Below are 23,337 nucleotides of genomic sequence, written 5' to 3'. Positions count from 1 at the left end.
AATTTGTTAATATGGTGTATCACATTGATTGATTTGTGTATGTTGAAGAATTGTTGCATCCCTGGAATAAGCCCAACTTGATCATTGTGTATGAGCTTTTTATTTTTTTTTATTTTTTTATTTTTCTTACCCCCCCCCCCCCCCCGTGTATGAGCTTTTTAATTTTAATTTAATTGTTGTTGAATTCTGTTTGCTAGAATTTTGTTGAGGATTTTTGCATCTATGTTCATCAGTGGTATTGGCTTGTAATTTTCTTTTTGTGTGTTGTCTGTCTGGTTTTGGTATCAGGTGATTGTGGCCTCATAGAATAAGTTCGGAAGTGTTCCTTCCTCTGCCCCTGGCTTCTTTATCTTTAGTTTTTGTCAGTTTGATTACCTCTGGGCATGGATTTCTTTGGATTTTCTTGTTCCGTATTCACTCTGCTTTTTCTTATTGTGGCAAAAAATGCATAACATGAAATTGATTATTTTTGCCATTTTTAAGTGTATGGTTTTGTGTACATTCACATTGTTCTGCAACCATCTCTGTCTCCAGAACTTTTTCATCTTTCCCAACTGAAAGTCTGTACCCATTAAACAATAATTCTTGTATGATTTACTGTGTAGTATGATATTTTAATTAACTATAAAACTTGTTTGTTTGTAGTATATTCAACAGAACATAAGAGCAGATTGTTCCAATATTGACAAAATTCTTGAACCACCTGAAGGCCAAGATGAAGGTGTATGGAAGTATGAACATTTAAGGTAGGTCCTCATGATATATCACAATAGTAATAGTACTTCTAGTAGTAAAAATAACCTTTAATATTAATTATGATTATGAATCATAATTTATTATTTAACTGTAGACCAAAAAGCCAGTTTCTAAAGCTTTTATGTTTTCAGTGTTATAAAGTTTTCAACATTGTTATTTACTGACTGTTTTCTGTATTTATGGATTTGGGCCTTATCATTTTACACAGTTTTCCTTAATCATATCCTTTAATCACAGATGTAGTATTTCCATGTACTTACTCATTTTTACTGCTTACTACCCGCCTACTTTATTTCTCTCTAGCAGGCCTAGTCTAGACTTGGTAGCTGATGAGTTACCTGTCAACTAGTATGAATTTCCAGTCTTCTCTTTGATAAATGAAGATTAATTGTGATCCTGAAATAAGTTTTAGAGCTTTTAATAATATTCTTTGAATGAAAAAATTGGTATCTAATGAGTCATGGGTCAACTTTAGAAGCAGTTGTTATTTGAAGTTACTAGCTTATTTCTTTCTTTCTTTTTTTAAATTAGGTTATTTCTTGAAGTTAAAAACTTCCCATTATAAATGGGAATTGATAAGTTAGAGAAGGCAGCATGAAATATGTGTTCATCCAAGTTTGTTATTTTGAATTGATTTTTAAATAATAGAGTAAAGTAGAGATATGAATTTTCCTGCATAAATTAGACCACATTTCCTATGATGAGTGCCTCAATTTGTAGACAAGGTCCTTTTTCTGTTTTTTGTTTTGATGTTATAGGCTTGTCTAGATATTGTTAAGACAGTGTCTTGTCATAACAGTTCAACCGTTTCAGGGAAGACTTCTTTGTAAGCTGCCAGTTTCTTGGGCAAGTCACTTGACTACTTGATTGGGTTTTCTTTTTTAATACATCTTGATGGATGATCATTGAAAGCATGAGTATGTAGATATTATGCCATTCTTATAAATATAGAAAACACTTTAGAATGATATACACTCTGCCTTATTTTAATCTACTTTGAAAATAACCACTTACTTACCTGTGGGATTAAATGATGAAAATAAGCAAGGGTATTTTTTTTTTACACCATAAGCATAATTTCTAAAAAGTTAGGGTTCATTTTAACTCACAAGGTTTTTATTTCAGATCCAAAAAAACTTTTTCTTCCCTACTTAACTTAGACTGTGAAATATGCATTATACAAAACTTGTAAAATCTTTCTTATGCATATTCCATTAGTCCTGGTGCTATTGTTGCTACTTTTGTTACTTTAAAATTTTTTTTGTATAATTCATTTATTTTTGTTTTGTATAATTTAAATATTATACATCACACATATATTGTTTTGTGTCTTTTTTATACTGTATACATCTTTATAGTTAACCATAAAGAGTTTTCAGAGTAGTTTGATTTTTTTTTTTTTGCATGTGCTTAATGTTACTGATTTGAGGCTTAATACTTGCTGTTACTGGTTAATGTAGTTGATTCTGTGTTAATGGGGATTGAATCTTGATCCCAGTGAAATCTCCCAGTACTTCTCACTGAATATTTATAATCAGGAAAAGATGCTGTTTCCTCTGAATGGCTGCAATCCCATGCCAGTGTATAGGACTTGGTGACTAGAGGGTAGTCAGCTCTGGTTTGACCCTTCGGCTGTGTGTGTGTGAGCCCTGTGTCGGATTAACTTGAAGCTGTTAAGTTTACAGTTTGCCACAGATTGTACCTATAACACTGCCAGATCAGTTAGCTTAGTTTTCCTGTTGGCTGTAAGTAGATTTGACTAGGTGAGAAACTTGTTTATCACCACCTGTCTTTATTACTACTTAGTGGGAAACAACCCAGAAACATAAAACATGGAACTAACAGATACTGAGCAGTATAGATTTATGTAGTGATTCAGAAATAGTGTTATTTGTATACTCTTAGAACACCATTATTATTAGGCATCTGAAGTGGAAATAGATAGCTGATAATTTGACCTTTGTTTTTTAACTTCTTTTTAAAAAAAAATAATTCATTTCATTTCATTGTTGGCTGTGCTGGGTCTTTGTTGCTGCATGGGCTTTTCTAGTTTTCGTGAGTGACAGCTACTCTGTGATTGTGGGGAATGGGTTTCTCATTGCCATGGCCTCTCCTCTTGCGGAGCGCAGACTCCAGGCGCACCGGCTTCATTCATGGTTTGTGGGCTCAGCAGTTTCAGCTCTCAGGCACGAGAGCACAGGCTTACGAGCTGTGCTTCGTTGCCCCAGCGGCATGTGGAATCTTCCCTGATCAGGGACAACTGTATTCAGATATATACACACATAAATTTCTATATAACTGGAATTGTACTGTGAATATAAGTATATGTCTTTTGTATGTTTATGTAATGTTAACATTTTACTATTTTCCAATTGCTAATCATTTATGTTTCAAAGAAATTTTTTATGTATAGAGTTTAAGTGAACATCTTTGTGTATATATCTAGATTGCAGTTCTGATTGTTTCATTAGAATAGATCCTTAAGAGAATGACTTAATCAAAAAATACACACTTTGTAAGGTTCTTGGTAAATATTTTCAAGTTATTTCTCAGAAAAATTATACTAATTTCTAGTGTGTAAAGTGATCAACTCACTGAACACTGATATTGAATGTTATTATTAGGGTTGTTAGTTTCAAGTTTTGTTTACTAATGTGTATGTCTTTGTAAGGAATGTGCCATGTAAATTCAAGTGGTGTTGATAATACTGACGAGAAAGGATGGTATTGATGGGATTTTTTTTTGCAATTAATATTCTAAAAATAATATGGAGAATAGATAAGGCTTTTTCATTTATATATTTACCTTTTTAGGCAATTCTGTCTTGAGCTAAATGGACTTGCTGTCAAACTTCAGGTAATATTTTCTTTAACTTAAAACGAATTGAAAGTTCTGATTTTTTTCCCCTGTTTTTATCAATTAATGTGCTTACAGAGACATCCAAAATTTGTAATTTATTCTAGAATTTTGCACAAAATGTAGCAAGTCAATTGATAAACTTTTTCATTGTTATTTTACATGTTAATAAATGTAACAATTTTTAACAGAGTGAATGCCATCCAGATACATGCACTCAGATGACAGCAACTGAACAGTGGATTTTTCTTTGTGCAGCTCATAAAACACCAAAAGAGGTGAGAATGTATAAAGCTGAATGACTAATAAATTCATTATAACCTAAATCTCTTCAAGAAAATGGTAGACAATTTGTTTTTGAATTTTTAGGTCACTGTTTATTTTGCTCTTTGGTTTAGAGTTCTTTGATGCAAGGTTATTGTCACAGTGTTACTTTAGGATTTCTTTTGATTAGTATCTTTGGAAAAATTTTTAATTAAAATATCATTAACCTACACTATGTTAGTTTCAGGAGTAAAGCATACTGATTTGATATTTCTCTAAATTACAAAGTGATCACCGTGGTAAGTTTAGTGTACCATCTGTCATCATACAGAGTTACTACAGTATTATTGAGAGTGTTTCTCATGTTGTATATTGTATTCCTAGGACTCATTTATTTTGTAACTGTAAGTTTATACCTCTTAATCTTCCTCACCTATTTCATTCATTTCTATCTCCTCTCTGGCAACCACCTTTGTTCCCTATATCTGTGACTTCTGTTTTATTGTTTCTTCACTTTTGTTTTTTTTAGATTCCACTTATAAGTGAAATCATATGGTATTTGTCTTTCTCTGTCTTGTTTCGTTTTTTAGATTCCACATACAAGTGAATCTTATAGTATTTGCCTTTCCGTTTTTTAACATGGCATAATACCCTCTAGGTCCATCCATGCTTTTACAAATGGCAAAATTTCATTCTTTTGTGCCACTGTGTACACATAGCACATCTTCTTTATGTGGACACTTAGATTGTTTCCGTATCTTTGTTGTCGTTGTTGCTGTTTAGTCGCTGTTGTGTCTGACTCTTATGACCCCTTGGACTGTAGCCCACCAGGTTCCTCTGTCCATGGGATTTCCCAGTCAGGAATACTGGAGTGGGTTGCTACTTCTTCTCTAGGTGATCTTCCTGACTCAGAGATCAAACCTGCATCTCCTGCATGGTCAGGTGAATTCTTTACCGCTGAGCCATCAGAGAAGCCCTGCTTCCATATCTTGGCTACTATAAATAATGCTTCAGTGAACATGGGCATGCGTGTATCTGTTTGATTCGTGTTTTTGTTTCTTTGGGGAAGTATGCAGGAGTAGAATTGCTGGGTTGTGTGGCAGTTTGTATTTTTCGTTTTCTGAGGAACCACTGTACTGTTTTCCATGGTGGTTGTACCAGTTTACATTCTGTCCAGCAGTGCAGGAGGGTTCCCATATCTCCTCAACAGTACTTATTTTTTGTCCTTTTTTTTGGGGTGGACCATATTGCACAGCATGTGGGATCTCAGTTCCCCAAGCAGGGATTGAACTCATGCCCCCTGTAGTGGAGGCCAGATTCTTAACCACTGGATCACAAGGGAAGTGCTTGTTTTTTTGATGGTAATCTTTTTGACAAATGTGAGGTAGTATCTCGTTCTGGTTTGATTTGCATTTCCTTGATGATTAGTGATGTTGAGCATCTTTACATGTGTCTGTAGGCCATCTGTATGTCTTCTTTTGAGAAAATGTGTATTCAAGTCTTCTGCCCGTTTTTTAACCTGATTGTCAAAGAGTGTACTACCCTTTTTTTCTTCTAGGACTTTTATGGTTTCCCATCTGACATTTAAATCTTAAATCCATTTTGAGTTTATTTTTGTATATGGTGTAAGTAATCCAGTTTGACTCTTTTGCATGTAGCTGTCCAATTTTCCCAGCACCATTTATTGAAGAGACTTTCTTTACCCCAGTGTATATATTGCCTCTTTTGTTACAGACAACTGACCATGTAAGTGTTGGTTTATTTCTGGGCTCTCTATTCTCTTCCCTATGTATCTGTTTTTGTGCCAGTACCATACTGTTTTGATTACTATAGCTTTGTAGTATAGTTTCAAATCAGGCACTTGGTATCTCCAACTTTGTCATTATTTCTTAAGATTGTTTTGGATATGTGGGGTCTTCTGTATTTCCATACAAATTTTAGAATTCTTTGTTTTAGTTCTGTTAAAAATGCCATAAGTATTTTGATATGGATTGCATTGAGTATGTAGATTGCTATGGGAAGTATGGTCATTTTAACAGTATTAATTCTTCTAATCCATGAACATGGTATATCTTTCCATTTGTTTGTATAGTATCATTTCTTGTAACTGGACAATTAAATCATCTAGAATTTATGATTCATTGACTGACATAATAGCACCTGTCATATTGTGTTGATATCTAATGTGTAATGGATGAAATACACTTGTTTAGATATTTTGGTTTAGTTTTAATTTCTTTTTATAGGAATAACTGTTGGCGATTACTAGTTGATACTAGTTGATTACTAGATTGCTAGTCTATCAAATAGAAATGTTGAATTTTATAGGTCAGATTTTTTTCTACATTAATATTTCTTACTGTTTATTTGAAACCTACCATAATGATTTTCCTTCCATAATTGGTCTTATTGAAAATCTCATTCATATTCTTTTCTCCTTATTTTATTTTTGTTAAGGTGAGAGTATAGCAAGTTGTAATTGTTTATAGAACATTTTTTGTTTTTAAGTAATTCATGTCATCTGACATGTAGTACACATTCAGTTTTCCTTAGTTGTCTCAAAAATGTCGTTTATAACTGGTTTGCTTAAAAATATGCATTGCATTTCCCTTGATCTGCCTTTCCTTTTCATCTGTAGTAATTAGTTTTTACATGACATTGACTCATTGAAAATAACTGAGTTACCCCTGTGCTGTAGGATTATAGACCTTTGATTATTATATTGACAAACCACTAAAGCTTAAAGCCAGTTAATTCTTTAGTTGGAAAATCAATATTTGATGCTCTTTTGTTTGAAAAGGTTAATTTTCCAAAATAAGTATTTGATACCTGTCTAAGCTAGTAGTACTTATTTTTCAATATTGATTTCAGTCATGATATTACTTTTTTTTTTAGTTAATAAACTGAAGCAATATTAAGATTGGGTGTCATTCTATATATCTGGGGAAATCATAGCAGTTTCATTGATAATTCACTGGAATTGGCTCCATGGCATAGTACATGATGTGATCATTCCTATTAGGAAACTGAATCCAAAAGCTGGTGTCATTTTGGCAATAGTAAAGATGCATTACTCTCACTTTAATGTGGGAAACCCATCCAGTGTGTCTTGTATTGTGAGACACATATATACCAAGTCATTACTACGTCCACTTTTTTCTTTGTTGCTGTTGTTTAGCTGTGTTCAGCTTTTCTAAGGAGGACCAGAGGAGGCGCCTGTGAGGCTCCTCTGTCCATGGGATTTCCCAGTCAGGAATAATGGAGTGGATTGCCATTTCTTTATCCAGGGAGTATTCCCAACCCAGGGGTTGAACCTGTGTCTCTTGCATTGGCAGGCAGATTCATTATCACTGAGCCACCAGGGAAATTTTTTTCTTGAGTTATGTTAAACGTAAGATAGGCTAATCATCAGATTTATATCCTGTGAGTGAATCTTAAAAAGTGCAACACTGCTTGCTGAAGACCAGCTCCACTAGATTTTTCACGTTTCAAGGGATGGTGGTAGTGTATTTTCCGAATGGTAGTTTTGAGGGATGGGATTATTGTACAAACAAAAGAAAATCTTGAGAGGACGCTTTTTGAATCCTTTGGAAATAATTGTACGCAGTTAGAAAATAGTAGCAACAGAGATGAGTAGCTAATAAGGTTGCTCCTACAAATTAAAAGCACTGGCAGATTCTGAAGTGGAAGAGGCGCAGAATACTCAGCAGCAGTGATGATTTACTCAGGGCCCTTCAGAATTAAAGAGAGGCATTGCAGCAAATAGTTAACTGTACAAACAGTTATATAAGCAATGAAGGTCATAACTTGTTATTATCCGTTAGTCCTTTCAGTGATATGCAGATTGTGATTACTTGGAGTAGCATTATAAATATTTATTTGGCAAAATATAATTTATAAACGTTTGAACACGTTACTTACTATTTGTAACATACTGTTTTGGCCATATTTTGCCAAATGTTTGCTGTTATATATGATGCAGAGTAGGATCAGTTAATTGAGAATTAATTGGAGGAGGAGGAGGAAGGCAGCTAAATTAAGGCAAAACTCTTCCTCTAATTCCAAAAAGAAAAAAAAGAAAAAATTCAGAAATCAATTAAATATCTAGAGTTATGCTGTTTGAAACAGTAGCCATAAAACCTGTGACTGTGGAGCACTTAATGTGCGTGGTCTACATTGAGATGTTCTTTAAGTATGAAATACATACTGGTTTCAAATATTTAGTACAAAGGGACAATGTAAAATATCTCATTGAGAGTTAACTGGATAACTACATACAAAATAATGAATTTAGACCCCTACCTCACACCGTATATAGAAATTAGCTCACAGTGGAAATCAAACATTAAATGTAAGAGCTAAAACTGTAAAACTCTTGGGGGAAAAAATAGGTATAAATTTTCATGACCTTGGACTAGGCGGTGATTTCTTAGTTATGACACCAAAAGCTCAGCGGTGGAAGAAGATACATAAATCAGATTTCATAGAAAATAAAAATGGTTGTGCTTTATAGAACACTGTCAAGAAAGTGAAAAGACAATGTACATAACTAGAGAAAATATTTTTGTAAATTATATCTCTGTTAAGGGTCTGGTGTCCAGACCATGTAAGTGACATAATAGCACCTGTTTTATTGTTTCTTCACTTTTGTTTTTTTTAGATTCCACTTATAAGTGAAATCATATGGTATTTGTCTTTCTCTGTCTTGTTTTGTTTTTTAGATTCCACATACAAGTGAATCTTATGGTATTTGCCTTTCTGTTTTTTCACATAGCATAATAACCTTCTAGGTCCATCCAGAGCTATTATGAAACAACTAAAAGACAACTTAATATTAAAATGAGCAAAGAATTTTTTTTTTTCTGTTTGCTCAGTGCAACTTATAAGATCTTAGTTTTCCAACCAGGGATTGAACCCATGCCCATGGCATTGAAAGCATGGAGTCCTAACTACTGAACTGCCAGGGAAGTCCCTAAAATGAGCAAAGGATTTGAATGGCTATTTCGCTAAAGAAATATACAAATGGTCAGTAAGTACATGAAAAGATGTTCATCATCATTAGTAATTAGGCTGAGTGCATATCAAAACCACATGGGAATGGAGAGATAAAAATGTGATGGATTTAATACATATAGTGGAGTGTTATCCAGCCATAAAAGGGAATGAAGTTCTGATGTATGCTATATGTAACATGAACGAACCTGAAGGACAGTATGCTAAGTGAACTAAGCCAGACACTAAAGAACAGTTATGATATGACTTCACTTACATGATATATCTAGAAAGGACAAATTCATAGAGCCTGAAAGTAGATTAGAGGTTGTCAGGCCTGGGGATTGGGAATGTGGGGAAATTACTACTTAAATGGTTATAGTTTCTATTTGGAATGAGGAAAAACCTTTGGTTTAAAATAGATAGTATAGATGGCTGCACAATAGTGAACTAATGCCACTGAATTGTACATTTAATAATGTTTAAAATGGAATGGGAATTCCCTAGTGGTCCAGTGGTTAGGACTCCATACTTCCATTCCAGAGGGCACGAGTTCAGTCTCTGGTTGAGGAACTGAGATCCCATATGCCCATACGTGGCAATGCCAAAAATGGCAAATTTTACATTTTACCACAGGTTTTCCAAAGTGGAAAAAAGATCCAGCCCTACAATGACATACACTTTACCGGCTGAAATGACTAAAATAATAAGTGTTGGCCAGGATGTGGAGAAGATGGAACCCTTATACATAGACAATGGATTTGTAAAATACTGGGTTTGGAAACAGTTTGAAAGTTCCTCAAAATAACAGGTATAGAGTTACTATATGACTTACGAATTCTACTCCTAGGTATATACTCAAATGAAAAACATAGATCCAGACAATACTTATGCACTAATAAAGCTCACAGTCACATGAATCATGATATCCAAAAATGGAAACAACCAAATTTCTATCAACTGATGAGTAAATAACATGTGGTATATGTATACAATGGAATATTATTTAGCCTTAAAAAAGAACGAAGTCTGTAGAGGGAAAAATATTTTGTATATATTAAAAGCCAAGTCTAAAAAAGTTTTGAATTAAGAAAATAATGAAGTACTGACTCATGCTGTACTATTCGTGAGCCTTGAAAACATGCTGAATGACACAAAAGTCCACATTTTATTCCATTTTTAGGAAATATTGAGAATAGGTAATTCCAGAGAAGACAGAAGGTAGACCAGTTGTTTAGGATTAAGGGGAAGAGAGAAGAAGTGGCTGCTAATTAGTATTGGGTTTCTTTTGGGGGTAATGAAAATTGTATGGAATGTAGTTGATAATGGTTACACAATTTTGTGAATATACTGAAAACTACTGAATTTTACACTTTAAAGGAGATTTTGTGGTATGTGAATTATATCTTAACTTTAAAATATCCCGGTTCTCCTGGGAACAGGCCCCTAAAAGGAGAAAGCAAGCACATACACTACTTGGACTTTTTTGTGACCTTAAGGGAGCAGTAGTGACCTCAACAGAAATTCTACCTCATGGCCTGGCATCTTGGAACATATGTGGGGAGAGTCTTATCAGATTTTAAGACTCTTCAGGGACTTTCCATATGTCCTCATGAATCAGGAAAATAGATTTCTTTCTTTTTGTCCACCATATTCAAGAGTCAACATGTTATACTTTTGACTCTGCGGTGAGTCCTTAGGCAAGTTCTTAATTCATTGCTTCAGTTTTCTCATCCGCAAAGTGGGAAACATAACCTAGTTTGTAGGGTTGTTGTGAAGAATAAATAGAGTTAATACATAAAGGTTTTATTTGTTGTTGTTGTTGTTGTTGTTTTACATAAAGGCTTTAAACAGTGCCCAGAGCTTAGTAGGTGCTATGTAAGCCTTGGCTATTATCATCATAGCATCTCCATAAAATCTTTCTCCTTTCCCAGTGCTATTTAAGCTGCATTAGCAGTCAGGTCAGACTCTACTGAATAGCTTCCTAATGTATTTCCTTATTCTAAATCGACATCTCCTCCAGTGCATCACTTGAATCTGAGAAGTCTTTCTCTGATCTTGTCCCTGTCTTATTCAGTGGTCTGTAGAGTTCATCAGATAAAGTCTAAACTAAAAAAACCACACAGAAGCTCATTAGCAATTTGTCTATCAATTATGTTAAAACAGTAATTTTGGCTATGTGGAGTTAAATAAAATACATCATTAAAATTAATTTCATCTGTTTTTTTTCCTATTTAATGTGGATACTTAAATTAAAATTAAGCATATTTAAATATTCTTATTTAAATATTTAAAGAATATTTAAATTAAACATGTAGCTTTCATTGTATTTCCATGCTGACTTAATGGTACATCCAAGTGACCAATATGAATGAGAATTACAGTGACTTGGGACGTTTGTCTTTGACCAAATCACCTTGTAATCATATATATGGATAAAGATACTTTTTTCAATAAATACTACTCTTGTTACTGTTTTAGGCAGGGAGTCTGCTAGCCATAAAATTCCTATGGATGTACATTTTTTTCCCCCCTCTGAGCCATTTTATTCGTATGCACTACATCGCTGGAAAAGAATCCAAGGATTTTCCCTCCTGTGTGTTTTTGTCTTGCTTCTTCATGGTCCATGATGCCAGCCGAGGTTGTCAGTACAATGAAACCAAACTGACGGGATGGGCGCAGGTTATTCTGCCATTCTTTTAGATCTTTGAGTTGCACATCAAATTGGAGGCTGATCGCTTCACACTTATTTAGCCTGCCTGTGAGCTTCACAACAATTTTCCCAGCCCTGTTATCATCAATGATTTCAAATTCTCCAGTGTAAGCGTGCTTCATCATCACAGTTAGAATCCTGACTGTGACTTTGGAGCACCTGGCATTAGCCTCTCTTTTTGGTATTGTTGATCCTCTTGAGAGCATCAGCCAGGACATACATGGGCACCATCGTGGTGGCACGGAAAGATGGCTGAAAGAGGATGTGCCTTTTTTTTGGTTTAGATTAATCTGTGTTTGCCATGTAGTGTACTAAGCCATGTTGAGTAGTTACTGCATTTTATTTTACTTTATTTTATTTTATTTTTAATTTATTTAAAATATGGAACGCTTCACGAATTTGCGTGTCATCCTTGCGCAGGGGCCATGCTAATCTTCTCTGTATCGTTCCAATTTTAGTATATGTGCTGCCAAAGCGAGCACAGTTACTGCATTTTAAAGCACCAATTGCATTCTCAGCACTTGAAAAATACTCTAATTACCGAGTAGAATTAGTCACTTTTCTTTCTCTAGTCTTACCTGTTTCTTCCTGGTTCCCTGGTTCACTCTGCGTCTTTGTTTCTTTTGATGCTTCTCATCCTCTGCCCTCAGAAGAACTGAGTGAGAAAAATTACTTTGCAGTTTTACCTTTCCTTTGATAGATTTGCTGATTTGCTAGACAGGTTTGTTAAAATGTAAAGAAACTTCAGATTTCATATTAAATTGCAAAGGAGGTTCAGGGAGAAAATTTTTTTATAGAGCTCCTAGATTGGAATTAGGGTACCAGCAACACAGTAAGGCATACTTTTTAGGATGTAAGAAGACAGTGATCTTTGGAGGTATTTATGGAGAAGAAGGCTGCAGGGCCACTTGGTAAAGTATAAACCAGTGGACTAGGAGTCGGTGTATCTGGGTTATGGTTTTTTTGGCAAACTGACCAGTTTTCTCATTTCTAAAGCCAGAGAGTATAAATCATTGACCAAAAGTCAAGGGTATCCCTGTTGCTGTGCATCATTCTTCAGGTGTTGTCTCTCTCATACTTTAGAGTTGGGATATTTGCACGCTCGTTTACTTCAATTTCTGTAGTACAGAGTCAGCCTCCTCTTAGCATGCCTAAAGACAAGACTTGCTAAGTTCGTCTGCTTGTTTTGAGGAATTCCTTATCCTTGCCTATAGATCCTTTGTTTTATTTTGTTTTTTATGGCTGCACTGCGCAGCTTGTGGGATCGTAGTTCATTGACCAGAGATTGAACCTGGGCCCTCAGCAGTGAGTGTGGAGTGCTAACCACTGGACAGCCAGGGAATTCCCATAGACTTTTAAGATCTGGTGAGAATCCTGTGCATCGTTTACAAACTGACCAGTTTCCTCATTTGTAAAGTCAGAGAGTTAGATTAAATAATCAGGTGTTCTTTCTAACTCGACGGAAGTATTGCTTTCATCTAGGTACAATATTGAGAGTGAGAAATTGGGAGACTGATTCACTTATTTACTGTAAGCTGGGTATTATAGTTGAAGGGGATAATAAATAAATAAAGCCTTATTTATTGACATAACATTGAATTTTACAATCATTCTGATGTTGTAAGGAACATTTCCTTAGAATATGCTTAGAGGTTTTGGATTAAGACACCTGTGCAATAAATATACCTAATTTTAAAGGTAGAACTCATTGTTCATGCATTTTTGTATCCTTTCTTTTACAGTGTCCTGCTATAGACTACACCAGACACACACTTGATGGTGCTGCATGTCTTCTGAATAGCAATAAATATTTTCCCAGCAGGTAAATAAAACCTTTAAATGTGGTATTAAACTTTTTGGATTTAAAGATTGATGTTATTAAAACTAAAACTAGTTTCCTCATTCATGCATTGTATTCTGTAAACTTTTTTACCTGTTGTATATTTGACTTGTCCAGAATTATTCACATTTTGAAATTAGGATTGTGGTTACACTGAAGGCATCAGGGCTCAGCTCCCAAAGCTCACTGACCAGTTCGGTCATGGGTAGTTCCTGCTGCCATGTGTCATTTTCCAGGCTGTCCCTCTCAAGCTTTAGGGTTGGGACATTTACACACTTGCTTACTTGACACTTTGGTTGAGTGAGCATCCCTGGAGACAGCCTGCTAAAGAGCAGACTCTCCTAAGTAGGGCTGCTTTTTCATTTCTTCTTCTGAAGTATGTTCTGTGTATTTCCAGCGTGTTTTCCTTTTTAACTGAAGTACAGTTGATTTACAGTGTTGTGTTAATTACTGCTATACAGTGAAGCGACTCAGTTATGTATACACACATTCTTTCTCATATTCTTTTCCATTGTGGTGTATCACAGGATGCTGAATATAGTTCCTGTGCTATACAGTAGGACCTCGTTGCTTATCCATTCTGTATATAGCAGTTTGTGTCTGTTATCCCCAGACTCCCACTCCATCCCTCTCCCGTCCTCCTCCCCCTTGGTCTATTCTCTGTTGGACTGATAATTTTTCAAGGAGTCCTATCCTTGCTTTTAGATTTTTAAGATCTGGGAGGAAGCCTGTGCGTAACTGTAATATATTATTGGTGAGGTTTGTGACTGGTCTTTTATTCTCTTAAGATATTTGTTACCGAGTGGATAGATTTGGAGACCTTTTCGCCTAAATATCACCGTCTTCAAAGAGCTCACATAAAATATGTAAAAAATAATGGTTTTTGTCTTAATATCCTATATATGTTTAAAAAAAGACAACAAATAGGCAGTTTTTATTTCTCATACACACGTTAAAAAATAGAGTTCTATAGAATAAAATGATAATTCCTTTTAGTAGTTTCAATTAGTTCTAGTAGACAGAGTGTAAATATCAAAAACATGTTTTTATAACTTTTGCCAAGGTTTGTTTCAGTTGTATTAAACTTTAACAAAGTTTCAGAATTATAATTCCATTATTTCTTGGGCGCTATGGTTAGGTAGAAAGAGCACTATCCCAGGAGTGAAGAACAAGAGTTTTGGTCTTGCCCTTGCCACTTGCTAACACTGTGAACTGGACTGGTCACTTATTTTCTCTGGTGTCGGTTTCTCCTCTTGTGAATTGAGAAGATTGGACTATATTGTTCCTAAGATCTGTCTAGCTTTATAAATCTATGATTTCTTTTCTATTTCTAGGGTTAGCATAAAGGAGTCATCTGTAGCAAAACTAGGATCAGTATGCCGTAGGATTTACAGAATATTTTCACATGCTTATTTTCATCACCGGCAGATATTTGATGAATATGAAGTAAGTATATTTCATTAATTGTCCTGGTACATTCTTATGAGAATGACAGTGATATATGTTGATATATGTCTCATTTATTTGGTTTTGAGTAGTAAGTTGAAATAAGTTTTTTTTTTCTCTCTACAGAATGAAACATTTTTGTGTCATCGGTTTACTAAATTTGTGATGAAATATAATTTGATGTCCAAGGATAACCTGATTGTACCAATTTTAGAAGAAGAAGTTCAGAATTCAGTTTCTGGGGAAAGTGAAGCATGAAGGGAATCTTATAGAAAAAAATGTACTGATCACATAATTAACATTAATTATGTACTGTATATATATCATTTTAGACACATCAATCATGTATCCATATTATAGCTTCTTTGTTTAGTGTAGGTTTTTGTATGCTGAGTGTTGCCTTTTAAAATGGGAAATACTTTTTAAGTTATTCATGAGCTGTATATTCATTGGTGTGGCACTCATGGTTTTTAAATAAGATTAGTATTATGTTTATAATGCCTGTTAATAAAAGAATTTACAGTTTGGTAAAATTGCTGCTAAACAATCATTGGATCACAATCCTCATCAAATAAACACATCTATAAAAAGATGAGTGAACTTGAGGTTTCACACAAACCATTTATACTAAAGACATAGTAATGTTTTCCTTTGGTTTTATACCTGAGTTTAGATATTCTAGGAAATTCTGTAGCACATAATTCTATCTTAATAAGTTTTCTAAAATGAGATAAAGTGTTTTTAAATTCTGTTTATAGTTTTTGATATACATATAATTATGTGTATATCCAAGTATAAATGCAAATAAAGCATCAGTAATACTTAAGTAATCTTACTATGCTACACAGAGTATATTCTAGACCAGCATACTTAGAAAGGATTTACCTTTCTGCATCAGTGGATAGTTACATACAAGATAGTGATAACGATAAAGAGTGTAAATGATGTTCCCACTGGAAACCTGCCCTGTCCCTCCCTTCTCTCCATTTCCCTTAACTCCCTCCTCAAACTACATTACCTGAGAAGCTTTTCACCAGACTGTGATTTAGTGGTGACTTATACCTATTTATATTTGTATTAATTGCTTACAGATTATACCTCATATTAGCAATTACATTACACTACAGGAAAAATGTATTGGCATAGGCTCTTGCTTATCTTTGCTTTGCAAAATTGTTCTCACTACTTGGAAAACAGTCTTTGAAATAGTTTGACTAATAGTGTTAGTAATATTAATCTTCACATCTAACCATTTAGGCAGCACTTAAATAGAGTTGAAAAATACTATAGTATTTATTTTACACCCCTTTTCCACAAAGTTTATGTTTGAATTATATGAACATGTAAAATTTTTTTTGCAGTAATTCACAGATTCCAAAGGTATTGTTGAATGCTCATGCATTTTTTGGACTTGGTTGTAATTCAGTGTCTTAAGAAGGATTCAACCATAGATTTTACAATCGTACCTACTGAATGCAGTTTTCTAACAAAGCACTAGAGGTCTTACTGCTGAACTGGTTGTAATGAGACACTTAGGTTAAGAAAAGTTTGTACATGTACTGAAGAAAATGTTTAAATCCATCTTTTGAACAGACTTAACAAATGAACTTCTTTTTCATTTGAATGAATTATTTTGAAATGAAGATTAAAATGTAGTAATCTTTTTTTTTTCAAGTTGGAAGAAATAATTCATACCATACTATGAGATAAGTATGTATTGCAAAAATGTGGAAAACAGTAGCATCCTGAGAGTTTGTATATATATTTATGCTTTCTGATCCTGCCAGTATATTTGGCTTTGAACAGTGCTATCCCAGCAGCCAGTCATTATTTTGTCCCAATCCACACTCTCTTTAAGAAGTTTTATATTCACAGCGAAAGGAATATTGACTTTGAAATTATGTATTTATATTAATGTAACTATGAACCAATGGGAATAGTAATTTTTACACAAACTGGCTAAGTATCGAGAGACTAAACCCAGTTAATAAATTATAAATAGCAATGTAGCTCTTCTCTCTGTATAAAGGTCTCAATGGATTTCTGTTGCTTGACTATTTTCTTAGTGAACATTTGAACTAAGGCAGTGGCTGGGATTTGGTGATCTGGCTAAATATTCTGAAACACATTTTGAATAATATGACTTGGTGTTAATGGGGAAATAAAAATTTTTTTTTCTTACTCATTCCATCTTCCCTGTACTATGTGTTTGGAATTGATCATAAAAAAAAAAATACCCCAAAGAAAACATCAGTTTGTAGTCTTGCTTTTGTGTTCATATTGACATTCATATTCTTGCACTGTAAAGTTGAGTCACTGTATCAGGTGAGACAGAAGTGAAACAGTTACTGTTTTTCCTTAAAAAATTCACAGAATTTTGAAAATTATAAACGTATGTGTGCTGTGTTGTCCGTAGCTGCCCAGTCATGTCCAACTCTGTGTGACCCCATGAACTCGGGCCCGCCGGGCTCTCCTGTCCATGGAGTTCTCCAGGCAGGAAGACTGGGGTGAGCTGCCGTGCCCTCCTCCAGGGGATCCTCCCAACCCGGGGACCGAGCTGAGGTCTCCTGCATTGCAGGTGGATTCTTCACTGTCTGAGCCACCAGGGAAGCCCATGCATGTACTTGAGCGAGTGAGTGAAGTCGCTCAGTTGTGTCTGACTCTTTGCGACCCCATGGACTGTAGCCCACCAGGCTCCTCGGTCCGTGGGATTCTCCAGGCAAGAACACTGGAGTGGGTTGCCATTTCCTTCTCCAGATGTACTTAGGTGGTACTAAAGAAATTGATGAGCCCGGCAAACCATTGATTTATAAGGTAATTGTTCTAAGAGGAGGGGAGTAGAAAACTCACACTTCTGTGTAATAAAGAAGTTAGGCTCCACTTACTGTTTGAATTATACAACATAGATCCAAAAATTAAATTTTTCTTTTCATGAAATTATTTTGACCATATAGTCAACTCATCATTTTTCTCACATCATATCCAAGAAAGTACCTAATTTTTAATAATTTATGTCCCATAAGTATTACAGTTCTTTTCTGTGTGTCCATTTTCTTTTCTCTGACTTGAGGTATTAAATTTGCATTTCTAGAACAGTTTCTCAATTAAATTTAAAATGCTTTTTTGTTTTTGGTTGTGTCACATGGCCTGTGGAATCCTAGTTCAGTCCTGACAGGACTGAACCCAGGTCCTCGGCAGTGAAAGCATGGAGCCCCAACCATTGAACCACCAGGGAATTCCCTAAATTTTTAACAAATTAATATTTTTAATATCAGAATAAAAATTTAAATCTATGGTTAATTGCATAATTAGCAAGAGCTGTTACAGTCTCAAACACATTTAGTGATTGATGTCAAAATCATTGTAATGGAAATAATTAATTTTTCCCTGGGTACTTTGCTCTATTTTTGCCTAAAGGCTTCCTATTTTATTGTACAGTTAAATGCTGCATTTTATATATTTTATTTTTTAAATACTTCTTGAATGTACAAAGGTTTCTTGGTGTGATTCTTACATGCTAGGCATGAAAGATTCTCATTTTTTGGATACAGCTGATTGTTAACTAAGCAGACACTATGGATATATATTAGTACAACACATTTAGCAATTTATTTGAGGTGGTCAAAACAAATTTTCTGTAAAAGCAGGCATTATTAGTGTAGGGTACACTATAAAACCAGAAAACTTCCAGATAAATTAACTAAATGGTTAGGTTACTCATCTAAAAGATTTAATTAGGAGCCTCTTAACATTTGGGGATGCATGGATATTTTCTGTGGGCTAAGAGTTAATTATAGTACTTTATTTGATTTTTTTCTGCTATTTACATTTCTTTTTATAGTACACAGAGCTTCATATCAAGTGTGAGAACCTAATTAAGCAGAGAGAATACTAGATTTTCATAAAAACAAATTTCCAAAAAAGAAATAACTGACATCCTGAACTTCTGTCCATGAAGACAGTATGTCAGTTGTGTTGTGTCAGATATTGATTCTATGATTAATTATAGCATCAACATTCAAAATTAGTAAGATGTTCATTTTAAAATGAAATCATTTTTTCCTGATTTGGACTTCAGCTATAAACCTTGGTAAAAACTCTTTATAACTCCATAAATGGTGTATTTACCACTTAACATTTTTTAAAATTTATTTTTGGTTGCAATGTGTCTTTGTTGCTGTGCATGGGCTTTCTCTAGTTGCGATGGGTGAGGCTACTCTTCACTGAGGTGCCTGGCTTCTCATGGTGGTGGCTTCTCGTTGCAGAGCACGGGCTCTAGGCAGCCGGGCTTCAGGAGATGCAGCTCGCTGGCCAGTGGCTGCAGGTGTAGCCCTCGGGCCTGTGGGCTCCAGTGGCGCACATGGACTCGGCCGCTCCACAGCGTGTGGAGTCTCCCCAGATGGGGCTGGGACCTGACGCCTGTCCACCACGCCGCCGGGTTAGTCCTTCACTCTGATCTGAATGGGGCTCGTCAAAGTCTTGTTCACTGAAGAACTGCAGTTTGTCACAGATAATAGGGTTTTCTCTGACTTTGTATAACAATGTCAAAGGAACATCCTCATTTAACATGATACTTTGTGTAAAGTAATCTTTTACATCTTTATAAACATTTGCTAATTTTAGTATTTTTGGTTTCCCCTAGTTACTAGTGAATGAAAGAAAATGTTTCTTTAAAAAAAATAACATTTTAGATATCTTGTTCTAAAAATCAAGAGTTAAATGAAGCAGGAATGATAGGATTTTGTGCTCCTATTTCCCCTACTTTCCTCAGAGATAGATTGAGGGGAGTCAAAAGAACAAGGCAATCTCTCAGATGAAGAAACACTGGGTATAGTCATTATTGCACTAGCAATGACATAGCCGCTTGACCCAATTTAAGAAATTCAGTAGAATCTTTTTTTAACTTTTGAGGGTAAATTTTTATTTAACTCCCCTAAAAAATGTGATTGTATTTTAAAACCGGGTGTATATTTATAGACAGAAACTGTTCTTGCCTTGATTTGGATTAATATTTATACCACTTTTTAAAGTGTTTGGTGCTTTTAGATTTTTAAACATTTTACGAAACAAATGCAGATCTTGGATTCTGATGGTTGAGAACCATGTTAGTGGGTGTATTAGTTTTCAGTGTCTGCTGTAGTAAATTACCACAGACTTAGTGGCTTCGAGTATGCAACTTTATTATTCTCTTACAGTTCTTGAGGTCAGGAGCTCAAAATACGTTTTATTGGGCTAAAATTAAGTCCCCATTTCTTTCTGGAGGCTCCAGGGGAAATCTGTTCCTTTCCTCTTTTAGCTGCTTGTGGCTGCTGGCATTATTTGGCTTGTGGCCCTATCATTCCAATCTCTATTTACATCATCTCATTGCCTTCTCTTCTGTGGTGATATTTCTCTCCACCTCTCCAAGGAGACCTGTGATTGCATCATTATGCTAACCTGGATATTCCAGGCTAATTTCCCCCTCTCAAGATAATCATATTTGCAGAGCCCCTTTTGCCACATAATGTTATCGTCTTGGAAAAAGTGTGAAAGTATTAGTTGCTTAGCCATGTCCGGCTGTTAGAGAACCCGGGGACTGCAGCCCACCAGCTCCTCTGCCTGTGGAATTCTCCAGGCAATAATACTGGAATGGGTAGCCATTCCCTTCTGCAGGGGATCTTCCCAGCCCAGGGAACAAACCCAGGTCTCCTGCATTGCAGGCAGATTGTTTACCATCTGATCCACCAGGGAAGCCCAATGTAATCATCTTTCAGTTCAGTTCAGTTCAGTTCAGTCACTCAGTTGTGTCCGACTCTTTACAATCCCATGAATCGCAGCATGCCAGGCCTCCCTGTCCATCACCAACTCCCGGAGTTTACTGAAACTCATGTCCATCGAGTCGGTGATGCCATCCAGCCATCTCATCCTCTGTCGTCCCCTTCTCCTCCTGCCCCCAACCCCTCCCAGCATCAGGGTCTTTTCCAATGAGTCAGCTCTTCGCATCAGGTGGCCCAAGTACTGGAATTTCAACTTCAACATCAGTCCTTCCAGTGAACACCCAGGACTGATCTCCTTTAGGATGGACTGGTTGGATCTCCTTGCAGTCCAAGGGACTCTCAAGAGTCTTCTGCAACACCACAGTTCAAAAGCATCAATTTTTCGGCACTCGGCTTTCTTCACAGTCCAACTCTCACATCCATACATGACCACTGGAAAAACCATAGCCTTGACTAGACGGACCTTTGTTGGCAAAGTAATGTCTCTGCTTTTTAATATGCTATCTAGGTTGGTCATAACTTTCCTTCCAAGAAGTAAGCGTCTTTTAATTTCATGGCTGCAGTCACCATCTGCAGTGACTTTGGAGCCCAAAAAATAGTCTGCCACTGTTTCCATTGTCTCCCCATCTATTTCCCATGAAGTCATGGGACCGCATGCCATGGTCTTAGTTTTAGGGAGCCTTTATTCCGTCTACCATAGCAGTCCTCTTGAATTCACACTGTTAATCTTAAAAAGTTCTCCATGCTATCAGTACAGTTCAGTCGCTCAGTCGTGTCTGACTGTGATCCCATGGACTACAGCATGCCAGGCTTCCCTGACCATCACCAACTCCCGGAGCTTACTCAAACTCATGTCTATAGAGTAGGTGATGCCATCCAACCATCTCATCCTCTGTCGGAGTAGAAGGACGTGTTCTCCTCTGTGAGGACTCCAAAATTACAACTCGTTGCTGAACAACCATTGGCAGGAGAATGTTGGATCCCACCAAAAAAAGATACCCCATGTCCAAGGGCAAAGGAGAAGCAAGATGGTAGGAGGGGTGAAACTGTGTTTAGAATCAAACCGCATACCTTCCAGACACACTTGGAGGGCTCAAACAAACCTTGCGTGCACCAGGACCCGGAGGCCCCACAGAGACTGAGCCAGAACTGCGTTTGCGTGTCTCCTGGGGAGGTGAGGGCCAGCGGTGGCCTGCTGCAGAGGCAGGGGCTCTGGGTGCAGCAGACCTGGGTGTGGCATAAACCCTCTTGGAGGAGGTCGCCATTACCCCACCAGAGAGCTGCCAGAACTTACACAGGACTGGGAAACAGACTCTTGGAGGGCACAAGCAGAACCTTGTGTGCACAAGACCCAGGAGAAAGGGGCAGTGACCTCACAAGAGACTGACCCAGACTTGCCCGTGAGTGTCCAGGGGTCTCCGGTGGAGTTCCGTGGGTCAGTGGTGGCCTGCTGCAGCTTTTGGGGCACTGAGTGTAGCAGTGCATGCTGGGACCTTCTGAAGGAGGTACCCATTATCTCCATCACCTCCACCATAGTTTGGCCTCAGGTCGAACAACTGGGAGAGAACACAGCCCCGCCCATCAGCAGAAAATTGGATTAAGGATTTACTGAGCATGGCCCTGCCCATCAGAACAAGACCCAGTTTCCCCCTCAGTCAGTCTCTCCCATCAGGAAGCTTCCATGAGCGTCTTATCCTTCTCCATCAGAGGGCAGACAGAATGAAAACCATAATCACAGAAAACTAATCAAACTGACCACATGGACCACAGCCTTGTCTAACTCAATGAAACCATGAGCCATGCCGTGTAGGGCCACCCAAGACGGACAGGTCATGGTGGAGCGTTCTGACAAAACGTGGTCCTCTGGAGAAGGGAATGGCAAACCACTTCAGTATCCTTGCCTTGAGAACCCCATGCTATAGATAATTTTTACTCCAACACTGGTTCTTTTTATTTCTTACATGTTATCTACCTCTTTATGCCTCCCAGTCACACATGCTTCATTTAAGCCTCATTGAAAAAGCTGAACTTGAGGCCATTTTCTGTAGATTACCACTCACTACATCCTCCTGAGATGCTTTGCCCCGAGCTTCCCAAGACCTTGTATGCTTAGTCACTGAGTCGTGTCTGACTCTGCAATTTCAGATGTTTGTAGGCACCAGAGTCCACTGCACATAACACCAAATATATTAAATGTATCCCCATTTCATATTAAATATAATTTTTATATTAAAAAAAATTTAAGCAGCTTTTTATAATTGATTTTAAAAATTTAGCTCAGGGCTTCCCTGGTGGTGCAGTCCTTAAGAATCCAACTGCCAGTGTATGGGCCACAGTTTCAATCCCTACTCCAAAGACCCCACATGCTACGGGGCAACTAAGCTCATAGGCCGCTGACGCCGTGTTCGAGAGTCTTCGAGCTGCAGCTACTGATCCTGTGTCCCACAACTACTGAAGCCTGAGAGCCTAGAGCCTGTGCTCCACAGAAGTCATTGCAAGGAGAAGCCTTCACACTGCACCTAGGGAAAGCCTGAGCACGCAACGAAGACCCAGCTCAGCCAAAAGTAAATAGATAAATCAATCTAAAAAAAAAAAGATTACTTTTTACAGTTGGTTGTGGTTTCTCATCAGTCATCTCATATACCTTGGAATTGGGAAAAGCTAATCTACAAGTTGTGTTCAAAGTTAAAGACATTTTTATGAATATGAAAGGA

At 36.6% G+C, this 23,337-nt stretch overlaps 1 protein-coding gene, 1 non-coding gene and 1 pseudogene across 3 annotated transcripts in view; 1 reads left to right on the top strand and 2 right to left on the bottom strand.

Annotated features, from left to right (window-relative positions):
- Nucleotides 1-15,400, top strand: part of HSPE1 (heat shock protein family E (Hsp10) member 1) — a 41,304-nt gene extending 25,904 nt beyond the window's left edge. For both annotated transcript variants that reach the window (XM_065930898.1, XM_065930895.1), the window contains 6 exons: nt 646-746; nt 3,570-3,612; nt 3,804-3,890; nt 13,324-13,403; nt 14,756-14,867; nt 14,994-15,400. In XM_065930898.1, coding sequence (XP_065786970.1) covers nt 646-746; nt 3,570-3,612; nt 3,804-3,890; nt 13,324-13,403; nt 14,756-14,867; nt 14,994-15,125 — 555 coding nt within the window. In that variant the 3' untranslated portion in view covers nt 15,126-15,400. The remainder of the gene's footprint in view (nt 1-645; nt 747-3,569; nt 3,613-3,803; nt 3,891-13,323; nt 13,404-14,755; nt 14,868-14,993) is intronic.
- LOC136162823 (small ribosomal subunit protein uS8-like) lies at nt 11,377-11,812 on the bottom strand (annotated as a pseudogene).
- Nucleotides 11,957-12,063, bottom strand: LOC136165614 (U6 spliceosomal RNA). Its single transcript, XR_010662621.1, has one exon. It is a non-coding gene; the product is annotated as a U6 spliceosomal RNA (small nuclear RNA).
- Nucleotides 15,401-23,337: the final 7,937 nt, after the last annotated feature.

This window comes from Muntiacus reevesi, chromosome 3 (genome assembly GCF_963930625.1).
Source record: "Muntiacus reevesi chromosome 3, mMunRee1.1, whole genome shotgun sequence".
Lineage (NCBI taxonomy): Eukaryota > Metazoa > Chordata > Mammalia > Artiodactyla > Cervidae > Muntiacus > Muntiacus reevesi.
Note: the sequence above shows the minus strand (reverse complement) of the source record. Positions and strands in the feature narration are given on the sequence as shown.